General features: G+C 43.9%; 1 protein-coding gene across 1 annotated transcript in view; it reads left to right on the top strand.

Annotated features, from left to right (window-relative positions):
- Nucleotides 1-1,390: 1,390 nt before the first annotated feature.
- DOCK10 (dedicator of cytokinesis 10) overlaps nt 1,391-13,287 on the top strand; it is a gene marked incomplete at its 5' end in the record, with an annotated part of 152,509 nt that continues 140,612 nt past the window's right edge. The window contains one exon of the mRNA XM_080349581.1: nt 1,391-1,504. Within this exon, the coding sequence (XP_080205707.1) occupies nt 1,391-1,504 (114 nt within the window). The remainder of the gene's footprint in view (nt 1,505-13,287) is intronic.

Raw genomic sequence — 13,287 nt, 5'->3', positions numbered from 1 at the left:
TTTAATTGTTTTAAACCATGCTTAACCCACTTGAGATAATTCAGCTTACTCGGAAATGTTTCCCTTGCAAAGGAATACTTAAGCTCTGGCCTGTGATGCCCTCTTACTGCTGCCTTTGGTATCTTTAGTAAGTTTGGAGGAAAGAACTGGGAGCTATGCAGAGGTTGCAGTGAATTTATAGCACGTTGATACCTACACTGACTTAGAGCAAACTACCTCAAAACAGACAGTGTGCTCCTTGTGAGGATGTAAGCCAGGAGTTCTTGCAACATTTCATTTCGTAATACAACAGTCTAACTAAATGTTAAGTGACTGTTGGGTTTTGTGCCTCAGCGTCTCTGCACCTTCAGATGGTGCCCTCACACTTCTGCAGCATCATTGCCTTGTCAGGGATTACACCTGAAGTTCTCAGGTTTTATTTCACTTCTTTCTTACAGGAATTGCCACACACGCAAATGTGTGATCACTCATGGTTACCTCCTTTCCACACCTACCAGTGTAACTGAATTACATTCTCCTCTGGAATCCAGAATTTTTATAAGTACTCTTGTGTGAAGAAATTCAGACATGGCTCTCAGCAATCCTATGTTCTCTACATTACAGCTTGGTGTTAAGGCATAAAGCTGTAACCCTGCTAAAAGAAGATACGATAATTCTGCTCGAAGGGGAGAGCTGTGACTGTTGTCTAACTTCTGTGGGCTTAAATGGCTAAACTTAATTGTGTATTGGCAGAGTTTTCCATAGTGAAGAAATAGGGATGCCATGCCAACTGGCAGAAGGGCTGGAAGACATCCAGCCTCACGCGGTGCAGGGACCACAGCAGCAGCCCTTGCTGCTTGGCGGATGCTTCCCACAGCAATAAGGACGGTGGGGCTGACCAGAGACTAGATTTCTCATGAAACCTGGTGGCCAGGCTCTGGGCTCGGACGGTGAGCTGACGTTCCCACCCTGGCGAGTGGTTAACACCAAGAGTAGCTCTTCCGTCGAGCCCAGCCCGGCAGCCATCCTAGAAAAGCATCCTTCGGCGACCACATGCACGCACAGAGGGGTACCTGCGCTGGCCCGGCTCGGGCTCCCTCTCAGTCCCCGCGGGGGCCCCCGTCGCCCCCTCGGCGCGCAGCCGCCTCGGAGCTGCCGGGGCGGGAACAGAGCTGTCCCCGCCGCGCCGTCCCGGGGCCGGCGCTCGGCCGCGATGCACATGGCCAGCGACAGCGGCGAGGGTGCGACGCTTCCCCGGGGAGGGGCTGCGACCTTCCCGGTGGCGGGCGGCCCCCGCCCCGCACACCTCCCCCGAGCGGGGGGAGCGGGAGGGAAACCCCCAGTTCCGCTTCCTGACGGCGCCTCGGCCCGGGCGGGGAGCAGCGGCTGGAGCGCGGGGCTGCCGGCGCCCATGGCCGGCGAGCGGACGCGGCGCTTCACTCGGAGCCTGCTGCGGCCGGGGCAGGCGGCGGAGCTGCGGCACAGCGCGGCCACGTCCGCCGCCAGCGGGCGGCTCCAGCAGCGGGTGAGTGCGGCGGGGCAGCGCCGAGCGGACCGGGGCGGCCGCGCCGGGGAGCGGGCACCGGCCCAGGTGCGAAGCGCGCTCGGGAGCCGGGGAGAGGCGCGGTGCTGCGGGTAGCCCCGGCGGGCACCGGAGCGGGGGCGCCGCGCTGGCTCCCCCGGCCCGCACGGCCCCGCCGCCCCGCGCCGAGCAGCCTGCGGGCGAGCGCTGGCCGGCCCGCTAGTCACCGACGGTGCCGGCGCGCCTCCCCGTTTCAGGGTTACAGGCAGCAGCTGGTGTCCCTCTCTCTTCTCGGGCTGTCGTCCTTTCTTGAGCTTTTCTTTTCTTGTGAATGAGCATCTCGCGGACAGATGAAATGAACCGCGAAGGCTCGGCTATCGGTGCCGCAATAAGCCCTATGTGTGCCAGGGGACGGGACCCCGCACTCCGGCTCTCCGAGCAGCTGTCAGTCACGTGGTTTTTAGGTACTTCACAGCCCGTACGGTCGGGTATAACCATAACTATCGAGATGCGTGTGCACTCTTGGTGATTTCCACTGGAAACCCCAGGGAAGGGGGCCTAAAGTGCTACAAAACCAGATCCTGGTCTTCCCAGTAGCTTTAGCTTCTACAATGTGTTGCGAGAGGCTTCAGTCCCCATGTTTCTTCATCATTAGAATAGTATAAAAGGGCTGTAAACTGTTGTCACGCTACTTTGATGGTATTTTCTCTTCCCTTTACATGGTTGTATGTAAGAACTTAACTGATTGGTGTGGATGGCAAATTGTAAGGGTTCACAAAGAAGCGTCCACCAACCTTTTTGAATCACTAGCCATTTATGAGTCATTCATTAGCCATTTTTAGTTTAAAATCCCCTTTGATTTAGTCATGTGTTATGAGAGATAAATGAGTCCTTAGATGATTTAACATATCATTTCTATGAATCATGTCACTCGGATAAATATTTTGCTTTTCTAGTTTTTCAGGCAAGGCAGTTCATGAAATAGACTAAATAGCTGAAAGAGAGAAAGTTGTAAGTGAAATGCCATCACTCATCAAAGTTTACCCCATGCCAGTGCCTAAATGCAGTGTGTTCCCTCTCTACATAAAAGGGGAAATAATTCTGCAACTATGTTCCCATGAAGTTAGGAGGCTGTTTCTGCCTTCTGAGGGGCCTTGCCCCCTAGAAACCAGAGCAGTGCTAAGCCAGCTGGTTCATGCTTCCTAGCTATCTGTGTACCCAATGCGAGTTGTTTCTTTTGCCTCACTGGACTTGCAAAGCTTTTGCAGTAAACTTTGAAGGTCTTCATATAGAATTTCTAAGCTTCTGACATGTGAAAACTTGGTAGAAACTTACTTGCTCTCCTGTTGTCCTGCAAAGGTTGTACATGCTGTCAGCCCTTGTCAAATCCTGAAGTGTCTCTACAACTGTACTGCTGGCAGATTTGCACGCTCCTGCTCTCTGGGCACGTGGAGATCAGAGTTTGGTCTGTTGTCAAACAGGGTGCACTATGCTGATAAAGTTTTGGTGGAAACTTTCTGGGAACTATCACACTTGGTTTGGTCTCTGCCCAGACACTGCTGAATAGTTGTCCCTTGAGAGTGTATTTAGGTCTATATACCAGCTAAACTATTGTATTGTCTAATTGCATTTTAATGTATTATAAATGAAGTTCTGTTAGAAGTCTGTTTTATTCTGCTGTGTCTCTGCTGCAAGAATGGAAACAAAACCAGTGAATGAGATTGAAGCAAATCTGAATTTAATGGTTTGGTTCCATTGAGGAGAGTGGTTTTTTAAGGTGTTGGTAACATATCTTATACTGCTAACTTAAGAATGTAGTATTTATTTACTGCTTTTGTATTTGAGTTATGTTTTATTTAGTCACTCTTTAAAATGTCAAGACTTCAGTTGTGGGGTGGCAGAAATCATCTACCACTTTTGTGAGTCTGACTTCCTGTTGGCTAATGAAACAAACTGGTGCTGGATTTCATCAGGGCTTTTGATTCGGTATCTGAAGCAAATGCAGGCAGTTCTGCAAAGACAGTCTTTAAAGATACTGAAGTTAAGATTTGAAGACACCAGGCCAAATTCTGGTTTCAGTTATACTGCTCAGTGGGAGCACTTAGGGACTTCCAGATGTTACATTTTATTCACCAGCAGGCACGATGGTTCTGAAGTCTGGGTTGCTTGCTGTGTTAAATATGTATGGCTCTGGGAAACTTAATGAAGTTACCATCTTTTTACCATACTGGTTTGGGTTGACAGTAGTGTTGCCTCTGAAAGGCAAATTTTTATAAAATACCTTGTGCTGAGGACTCATGCTGGGGTACAAAGCTGCTATGTTCAGGGTTAAATCTTTTCTAGCTGTATCAACTAAGAATGAGCAGAATTAACCATTGCAGTAGAAGATCCCTTGGCAGCCATAACTGGGGCTGCTGGTTGTCCATAGCCAGGTTTGGGGCTGCCACGTGGAGCTGTGATGTTCTGTGCTGGGCAGTGATTGTTGCCTCTGGACCCTCAGCAGAGCACCAAGGCTGGCAGGTCTGTTGAGGTGTGTATTCCAGGGAGGCTCCACTGACTTGTGTGCCTTGCACAGGGGGACACTGGGGTGGCACAGCCATTGCGGTAAGGCTGTTGTGTTGCTATTGTAGAAAAGCTCCACAGGACCTGAAATTCCTGGCTGAACTTGTACCAGCTTTTTTTGTACCAGAAGTAAATATTCTTGCAGAAGAGAAAAAATCTGGTGTATTCAGTGAGGTGCACTGTTTTTTACCACATCTTGCTCTGGATGCATCAGCACCTTATATTCCAGTTATATCTGACTTGTGCTGGAGTGTCCTGAAAGTTGGCACAGCTGCTGTCAAGAGTCTGCAAATAACTGGTTGCTACAAAGTAGGGAAACTGTAAAGGTGTAAAATCTAAAGAATTAAGTGTAAAAAATGAAGCTTTCAGTACTGCTTTTTAAAATGTGCTATACTGAATTGTAGTTGGGCCTCTGTCAGCGGGATTTGTCACAGCCCCTGCAGTCAGGGTCGTTTGTGTCCTACCCATTTGGTAAGAGCCTGGGGATCAAATGCCTGTTTGACTCTAACTGTTTTGGACAAAAGTGGAGTGTTGTGTCTTTTAGCTTTTTACTGTATTCCAATATAGTGCTTTTTCTTTTGTGTACTTTCCCTTTTGCTCATATTTATTCATTTAATATGGGGAAAAACTGTTGCTGTCATTCAGCACAAAAAACTGTAGAAAGAAAAAAGAGTCAGTGTAATCAGGGGAAAGGGGATTGCAGGAGTAAGGATATTTATCATTTGGAATCGTATCTTGTACGAGAAGAACTTCTATAGTGCCCTGAAAGACAGAAAGTAGAAACAGAGGTTGAGGGTGGAATATCTGTGTATATTTTGTAGGTAGGGGGTAGTGACTACAGTGGTTTGGCACAAATAACACATTCTCCATTAATTACCAAATTCTTCAGCAGGTGGAGTGGTGCTATCAGGTGTTAATGGTGTGTGGCACTACTTCATGTTGTTTCCATAAGTGCCTCGTTAGGCTTTCATGTAGAAAAGGCAATTCAGCGAACTAGTCAGTGAAACAGATCAGCATCATCTAGAAGGTAAATAATTTATTGTATTTTGAAACTTTGTTGTTAATTTCTTTGTGTCTTCTAAAAGAAGAGGCTTGTTGGAAAGTTGCTTTATAAACATTCACTGCCATTTCCCAGGAAAGCTGAATAGCTGTGCACCAGAAAGGGGTATTAATAGGTCTGTTGCTTTGTTTGTGTCTATAGGTGCAGCAGTATTTCACTGGAAGTTTTTAAAATAGGGATAGGCTAGTCAGTACTCCTAGAAATCAGCTTGGTAACTGCTTAGCTAATATTAAACTTCATGTTATGCTATTATTTCCAGATCTCAATTAATTTGGCTAAGTACTGCTGGCTGCAGTACTTATCCTTTACATCAAGTATTGTGGCACTGTTTTTATAAGAGCTGTGGAGGGTCCTGCTGCTCATCTCTCTTCCATACTTAAACAAGTTCATAGCAGTCTGGAATTGGGCTGTTGCTCCATGTGTCTGTGTTTCGTGGCTTTTTTTTTCATTTGGCAGAGGTTTCTTTCCATCACATTTCAGCCAAGCACAGAGTTGTGGTGTCCAAGAGCCTCACACAGGCTCTCTCGAGTGGAAGGCTGTATTACATGGCATTTCTTCCCCCTTTTTCTTCTCTCCTTGTTATTTTACCTGGGACCACTGTAATTCCTCCGTGAAAGAATGGATTCAATTTGTTTTCAATGTATATTTCATATGGTGTGTTCTTCACAAATAATAAAGTCTCTATTTATATTGGCATTGTATATTTCTAGCTTTGGGTAGATAATAAGCTGTTGGTGGGGTTTTTTTGTGACTCCAGTGGCATATTGTAGTCTCTCAAGAAGGGTGATGTGTATTGTTTACAGCCTCACAGAGAGCACCCACTGCCTTGGTACCCTGGATAATAGAGCTTTGGCTGTGCTTATACTGTAGGATCATGGTGTATGGCCTTTTCACGTAACGTGGCCGTGCCTCAGCTGGCATTCCGTGTTGAGAATCAGGCCTGTGAATGAAGTGCCACTGAAAACTTCATCTGTTGAGAAGGTACAGTGTTAACTGAGCTATTCTAAAGACAGAAACTGGCTCCTTTCTTCTGAGGATATTCTAATGTCTGCTGTTTGTCCAAGCTGAACCAAATTAAGGCATCTATAGAGACAGTGAATATGCTATGATTTTGTATACAGAATAGACTCTGTGTCTTTGTACATAAATGTGCATACACAGTCTTCACATGCCACCTACTACATATTTTGTGAATTTCTGTGCCAATTTCTTAATGTCTTGGCTCTTTCTTATTGTTGTGTTTTCTTTGGTTAAGGCGGAGGAGGTAGCCTGCCTGGTGAAGTAATCTTAAAAGCACATACATAGAGTAAAAACATCATTCTATTTTGGTGGTTGAGGAGAGACAGAGTTTGTTAATGGCACAGGCATAAAGGAATATTATCTGCAGCCTAAGGTTGGTGAGCGTTCTGCTTTTGTGAGCCTTTGCATTTGAGATGAGTTACAGTTTGCTCAGAGCGGACAAGTTGTCAGGCATATTTCGGATTTTAGATGTCTGTTGTGAATGCAGTGTGAAGTATTAAACAAATTGTTTATATTTGTATTTTACCTGTGAACCTTGCTCGTGTATCTGTATTACAAAATTTATCTTTAATTAATGTCCTGTATAACATGCTTTACCTGTTCACAGACCAGACCCATGCTATTTGCAAGTAGTTTCCTTTCTCAGCAATGTTTTTGTTTTAAAGTGTCTGACAAGTAATTTTGTAGCTGTTCTTCAGCTAGGGTGTCCCAAGCACACTTGCAGTGATGTGGCCCTGACAAGGATCTGATGCTTTTCAGCTGGCTGCAGAGCCCAGATGTGAGGGCACAGCAAGCAAAGGGCAGAGGCGAGACTGCACCGCTTGCACATTCTCCAGCTGCTCGGCTCCCTCCTCTGCAGATGGACAAAAGGGCCAAAGTCTTCTCCTGAGCAATTCTAGGAACTTCATCTGAGAGTGGCACTGGGGATTAAATTGATGCAGAAATGAGGAAAAGGAGATAAGAGAAGGGAAACCTCAGATAGGGTGGAGACAGAGAAGGAAAGAAAACGTTTTAGAAAGAAGCTTAAAGAATTGGAGAAAATGGGGGAAAAGAGAAAAGGCTTTGTGGGGAAAGAGAGACTGAAGAAGACAGTAAAACGAAGGAAAGAAATGAAGAGAGCTACAAGAAAGATTCGTCAGGTTGGTGAATAACTCGTGCAAATAAGCGCTTAATATGCAACCCCAGGCAGTAAGTTGGTAGGTAGGGAGACCCAGGCACTCAGATTTAAATGCAGGGTTTTTACTGTTGTCTTGAATCTGTCACTTGACTAACACTTTGTTTTAAATTAATGGGAAGTGAGTCAGCTTGAGTAACTCAAAATGCTCTCAGTTTATAGAAGCTGCATTAACTTTTTTCCCCTTGCTTACAAGGTTAAATAAGGGGTCTGGGGAGGGAAAGAATGAACAGCAGTAGAAAAGAGAAAGAGAATCTGGAAAATTAAGCCTTGTGTTGGCTTTGGAGGAGGACAGTTGCGCAGAGAGAAGGTTTAATATTGTTGTGGTTTGTAACAGGCAGTTCTGCAGTGCGTATGTCACTTCCAGAAGTCAAAACATGTTTGTAACTCTTCTAACACAAGGTCAAAAGTCTATGAAATAGTGACACAGATGTGATTATTACACAGATAATAAAGACTTACTTGCAGTGTGTGTGATGTTTCCAGTTTAGGATTGCCTGCATTTCACAGAACTCAACAATAATTTTCTGAAACTAGATTGTATTTGCTGTCTCTTTTATACCAACTGTGTATTCTTGTATTAGCAAATGCTAACTTTATCCCAATCTTTGTTTATAAGAAAAGCATAACACCGGGAGCTAACTGTTCAAGAGCATGCAATGAATCTATTGTAAGTGTCTTAGAATGATTGTCACAGAGTGCATCCCCATCATGGACTGTCTTGCCCCATATGGCTGAACAATTTACCTGACTGTTAAGACTGTTTCATAGTCTGCCCTCCATTATAATTTCTGAATCAGGCAGATTTTTGCCTTTCATGTTAAATGTAAGGAAACTGAGAGCTGCTGCCTTTTGTGTGCTTGCTTAGTGTAAATGACTTCTGCTCCTGTTGTCCCTGTCTGGGCAGAACACAAACAGGCTCCAAATAGGAGGGCAGCAAGCAGCAATAGTGCTAAATGATGTCCGGCCTCCTTGCTTTGGGTGCTGTAATGTTACTTTTCAGCTGGAACCCAAATACTTCGTGTTTTGGAACACAATGTAATGTTTTGAGATGACACAATGTAGACGTGCTTTAAGCTTGTATAAAAATAAATCAGATGAGGAAATCTGGATACATTTGTGACTTGCGCGGGTTCACACTGTGCAGACAGCGCTGGGAACTGGAGCTGCTGTCGGGGGATCCCAGGCGAGTATAGGGAAATGGATGGATGCCCCCCTCCAACAAGTGCCTTCTGCTGCCTCTGTGAAACAAGGTTTTATTTCTGCAGACTCAAAGCAAAGCTCAAAAAATGAAAAAAATACACCATATTACATTTGAAATTACTAATTCATTTGTTATTGATTAACAATTAGCTTACTGCTAGATTTTCTCCCCACTACTGTTGCACAGTCACTATTATACGGTTTGTACAGAAATTCAGTGAGCTGTCAACACTGTGGTGATTTCCTTAATTCTGAGTGTATTATAGCTCTCCCCCTCTGACTTCATGGTGTGTGGAGCAAGTACAAGGCGATTCCATCATTCAGTCTGAAGTGGGCTTTCAGCTTTGAGAGTAATGTTGGCTGACTTAAAGCAAACATGATTCTAGGTTACTTTGACATGTTTGACCTAAATTAAATGATGTAGATATAATGAAATTTAATGAATGCAATGAAGTTGGATACAATACAGGGGGGGCGTGGGGGGGGGGGGAGGGGGGAGAAAAGCTTCCTTTTTTAAGTGTTACTATTTATCAACGAGAGTAGTACAGAAATACTCTTTCTGACACTGGAATGACTAGATATGTTTAGAGTAGCAAAAGGCAGAAGAAAAATCTTTGTTTATTATCTTTGGGTTTGGTTAACCATGGTGGATTTTAAACTGTCATCATTTAAATGCATTGTTTGCCTCTGTATGTTTTCTGCTAGATGTTCCTATTTTCGCAGCTGTGATGTATGTCAGCTGATTTTGGGGATTGTACTTCTAATTCATAGGCAAGAATGAAATTCTGGACTCTCGAGTGTCTCACAACACGTGCCTCTGCTTTCCCTAGGACTAAGTTAAAGCCTCACTGTGTGGGGAGCACAGTGGATCTGCAGAGACCAGACCTGGAAGCATCTTTTTTCCAAAAGGTGTCTGGAGCACTTTAACTATGGGTTAAATATGTGTGTGTGTTGATGCAAGTTCCTCAGTGATCTTTGTTCTAGATCAGGTTTTTTCTTGTTTTGGTGGGAGAGGTTGACATGTTTTGAAGAAAATATACTTCTGAAGTGTGAGAAGCTTCTCCTGTGGTTTGTGTTTTTTGCCAAGCTATGGGACAATTTGGAGGGGTTTGTAAACCTTATGCATTTCAAATCCTGCACTCTCCACATAAATTCTCCTGACTTCCAAAAAAATTATTCATAAAAATTTAAACCAGAGTTTTGTATTTTGCATGAGTTAGAGGAATCTTTTATGAGCTGGTGGTTACTAGCAGTTTTCTTGTGATACTTTATCAATTTATTTGTATTTCTTCTTGATCTAAGGTTTACTTTCCCTTGCCTTTCTCTCTCCTTGTTCATCTTCTACATTCACTCTATGACTAGAATTATTGTGATATGGGACCAGTACAAAGTTTGTCACTTGGAAGCTCTGAAGTACAGCCTAGTTGGGATTATTGTGGACCACTGTGCCTGTGATGCTGGGAACAAGCCCTGCTTTTCTTGCCCTGTTTCCCTACTCCTGTCCAGCAGCCGTTGCACTGCTCTTCCCTTTCTGCCCCAGACCCTTTCCCTGTTATCTCTTATGTCTAGTTTATGTTGCATTTTTAGACAGAGCCTCTCCACTGTGTGGATGTTTTGAAACTCTAAAAGAATGCTTCATGTCTCTATTTTAAATGCATCCTCCATTTGTTTCAGAATTGATAGGGGCATGATGCATGTCTCTTCCTGGGCATTGAAGCTGGTGTCCATTGGGGATACTGGGCTTATTTAATCATTGGTATTTATGATGGCATTGTTTGGTATTAAATGTGTTTGTAGAGTGTTTATACCCCTTTACCTGTGCAAGTGCTTGCTGGGGAGTTGGACGGGGGAGGAAATTTGGGACCTAGTCCCTTGTGAGGTGTCTGAGCAGGAGCATGATTCTTTATCCTGAGCCTTGCAGGCTCCTGACCCCTCACTGAGGTGTGCTTGGTGTTGCTGCAGCTGGAGGTGAGGGAAATGAGCACACTGGGGTGCTCTGGTTTGCAGATGATGTGTCTGCTAAGGTGTATAACAGAACAAGTATTCTTGGAGAAGGGATGTGAGGAGAGGCAGGGGGAGGACTGCTCTGGTATCTTCTGGCCACAGCGACATGTGACAGGGCCTCAGTGGTGTCTAACCCTGAAACTACTTTCTCCATCCCTTCCTTCTGCTGTGAGACACTTGTTGCTGCTTCTTCCTGATCCTTTCTCCACCCTTTGGCTTCTTGCCCTTTTAGCCCTGTGCAAGCTCTGGCAGCCCCAGTGAAGAGTCCAAGACAAAAAGTCAGCAGAACAGAGAAAGGAAAGGCAGCTTATGCCCAGTTATTGCGTAAAGTGTATGTGCAGTTTGAGAGAGGGAAGGATGCCAGTCCTCTGCATCCCTCTTCTCTCCCATTTGGAAACAAATGGAGCACATTTTCCATGGTAAGAGTAGGTGCAGGAAGAAGTGTTCAGAATTTATTGAATCTTTTAGATTGGAAGTGATGGGCTGAAGTCAGCCTGGGGGCTGTTGGTTGAACTGTGCTGGTTTAGATAATAAATCATCTTTGGAGTGTGTCCTGTGAAAGAATTTTCTCCATTGCTGTGCAAGTACCATGGCACATGCCAGGCTTGATGTCTTTTGTTAGGAATGCCTCTGTTGCTTTTCACAGGCCATAAATTAACTTGTGATATTTGTAGCAATATCAGTCTCTCTTTGAAGATAGAAGCGTACAGTCTTTTTCCTGGCTGCCTTATTTTTTGTTTTTTATTTTTTAAATTATTATTATTTTTTTTCCTTCTCTCCACTTGTTAAGAGACTCAGAAGTGATTCAAGGGTCAAAACTTGGCCATCCTTGGGATAGAACTGTTTCATGGCTTTGAACTTTTGAGCTTTGCTGAACAAAATACAGGAAAGCGTGCAGTACAAATCCACTGTGTGTTGACAGGGAGAGACCTTGGGAAAACAAGTCCTGGGTCACATCTCTGATTCTGTGTGCAGAGAGAAAGGGAGTGATGAGTAAGTATTAAAAACAGTAATGAGCAGACTTTGATATTTATTCCAGAAAATCATGTGGTCCGTATCTTTTGTATTCACATATTTGCAATGCATACTAAAATATGTGCTGAGCTATCATGTCTCCATTGTCAGTATATAGGCACACTTTTTTCCTTCCATTCATGTGTAGCAGGTGGACTTCCAGCAGCAGATAAAGAGCAATTTACAGTAACAACACATAAGTGAAATATCATACACAGCTCTCAGCTGAAAGCAAGTTACTAAAAAGCATCTGCCTGTTCCAAAGCTCACATCTCACTTTAAGGAGCAGTTGCTATTTGCATGAGTAACAGTTGTTTTTCTCCTAGAGCTGTGTGATTGTATGGTGCTTCTGCTGACACCATTTCATTAAATAGCTAAAATTGCAAACACTGGTGGAAACTAAGTCACAGAACATTAAGTAGAATTGAATGATGCTGGTCTCTTCAGTGCTGCTTAATTTTTATCCTCACAACTTTCTCAGAATCAATGAGAACTGTTCTAGAAGTTAGTTAGGAGAACTTACCAAATGGAAATTCAGGGGATACATGAGCAGAAATTTAGCTTATCCTCTTTCCTAGTCAAATAATAGCCTATAGTTTAACAACTCATTTTAGAAATGGAAGAAAATGGGGTGAGTTTTTAATGTAGGAATGATAGCTCCAGCCTGCAGTGGATGTTGGCAATAAAATACTTATTGCCTTCTAGGCAATACTATTACTACTACTACTACTAATACTATTACCCTTTCTGCAGCAAGGGTAAGGGGATAACTGTTTGCAGACTGGTTTCAGGTGGAAGTTACAAGTTACTTGCCTCGCAATAAGCACGATGAGCAGTAGCACAGCAGGACACAACAAATGATGTGCCTCGATATGAGCTTTATCTCCTTTATTTTCTTTTTAAAGTTGTTCTTGCAATGAGAACCCTTCAAATTGACTAGGCATGGCCTGTATGTTGCACTTAAACATTCTTTTACTCTCGTTTCTTCATTCTCGTATCTACCCACTCTCAGCTTTTCTGCCCTTGCCCTTTCCAGTCCTTAGTCCTTGCTGCTCTTTGTGTCTGTCTCCCACTTGTCTCTGAGCCTCTGTTAGTGCCCCTCTGTATACAGGGAACACTACTGCAGCTGTCACCTTATCTTTGCTTGCCATCCACACCATCTGAAAAACCACTTCTTCCTGGAATTCTCCTTGCCAGTTCTTCAAGCTGATAATCTCTCTGTTCCTTCTCTTCACTGAACAGCTATCCTGTGATGTTCTGTCTAGTGACTCTTCTTGAAAGGAGAGCTTCTCTGCTCTGTCTGTTACCTTAAAGAATTCCTGTATCAGTGGTTCCTTGTTTTGTGCAGTGTGGAAGACAATGCAATGCTTTGATCTGTGAACGTATCAGTAGATTTATACTTATTTTTAAATAGACTTAAGTAAATAGGTATCTGCCATGGCTAACATTCATTTCCTTGGAATAATGTACCATATGTTTTTGAGGGTTTTAAGCAGAGATACTTGGCATTTAAGTTCCATGCTGACGGATACTGCGATGTGCTGGAACAAGCTGTAGGACTGCTATACTTGATCTTTGTGCCCTGACACTTCTTGCTTTCTGTTTCCTACCACTATTTCCCAGCATGTTTTTCAGAAGAGTCTGACTCCTAATCCTACAGGATCTGGCAGGGGTTCAGATTTGAAAATGTGAGGTTTTTTTTATTTTTGGGATGTGTTTGTGTGGTTAGGAATGGCAGTCAGCAAATGA

Source organism: Nesoenas mayeri, assembly GCF_963082525.1.
Source record: "Nesoenas mayeri genome assembly, chromosome: 9".
In the NCBI taxonomy this organism is placed as follows: Eukaryota; Metazoa; Chordata; class Aves; order Columbiformes; family Columbidae; genus Nesoenas; species Nesoenas mayeri.
Note: the sequence above shows the minus strand (reverse complement) of the source record. Positions and strands in the feature narration are given on the sequence as shown.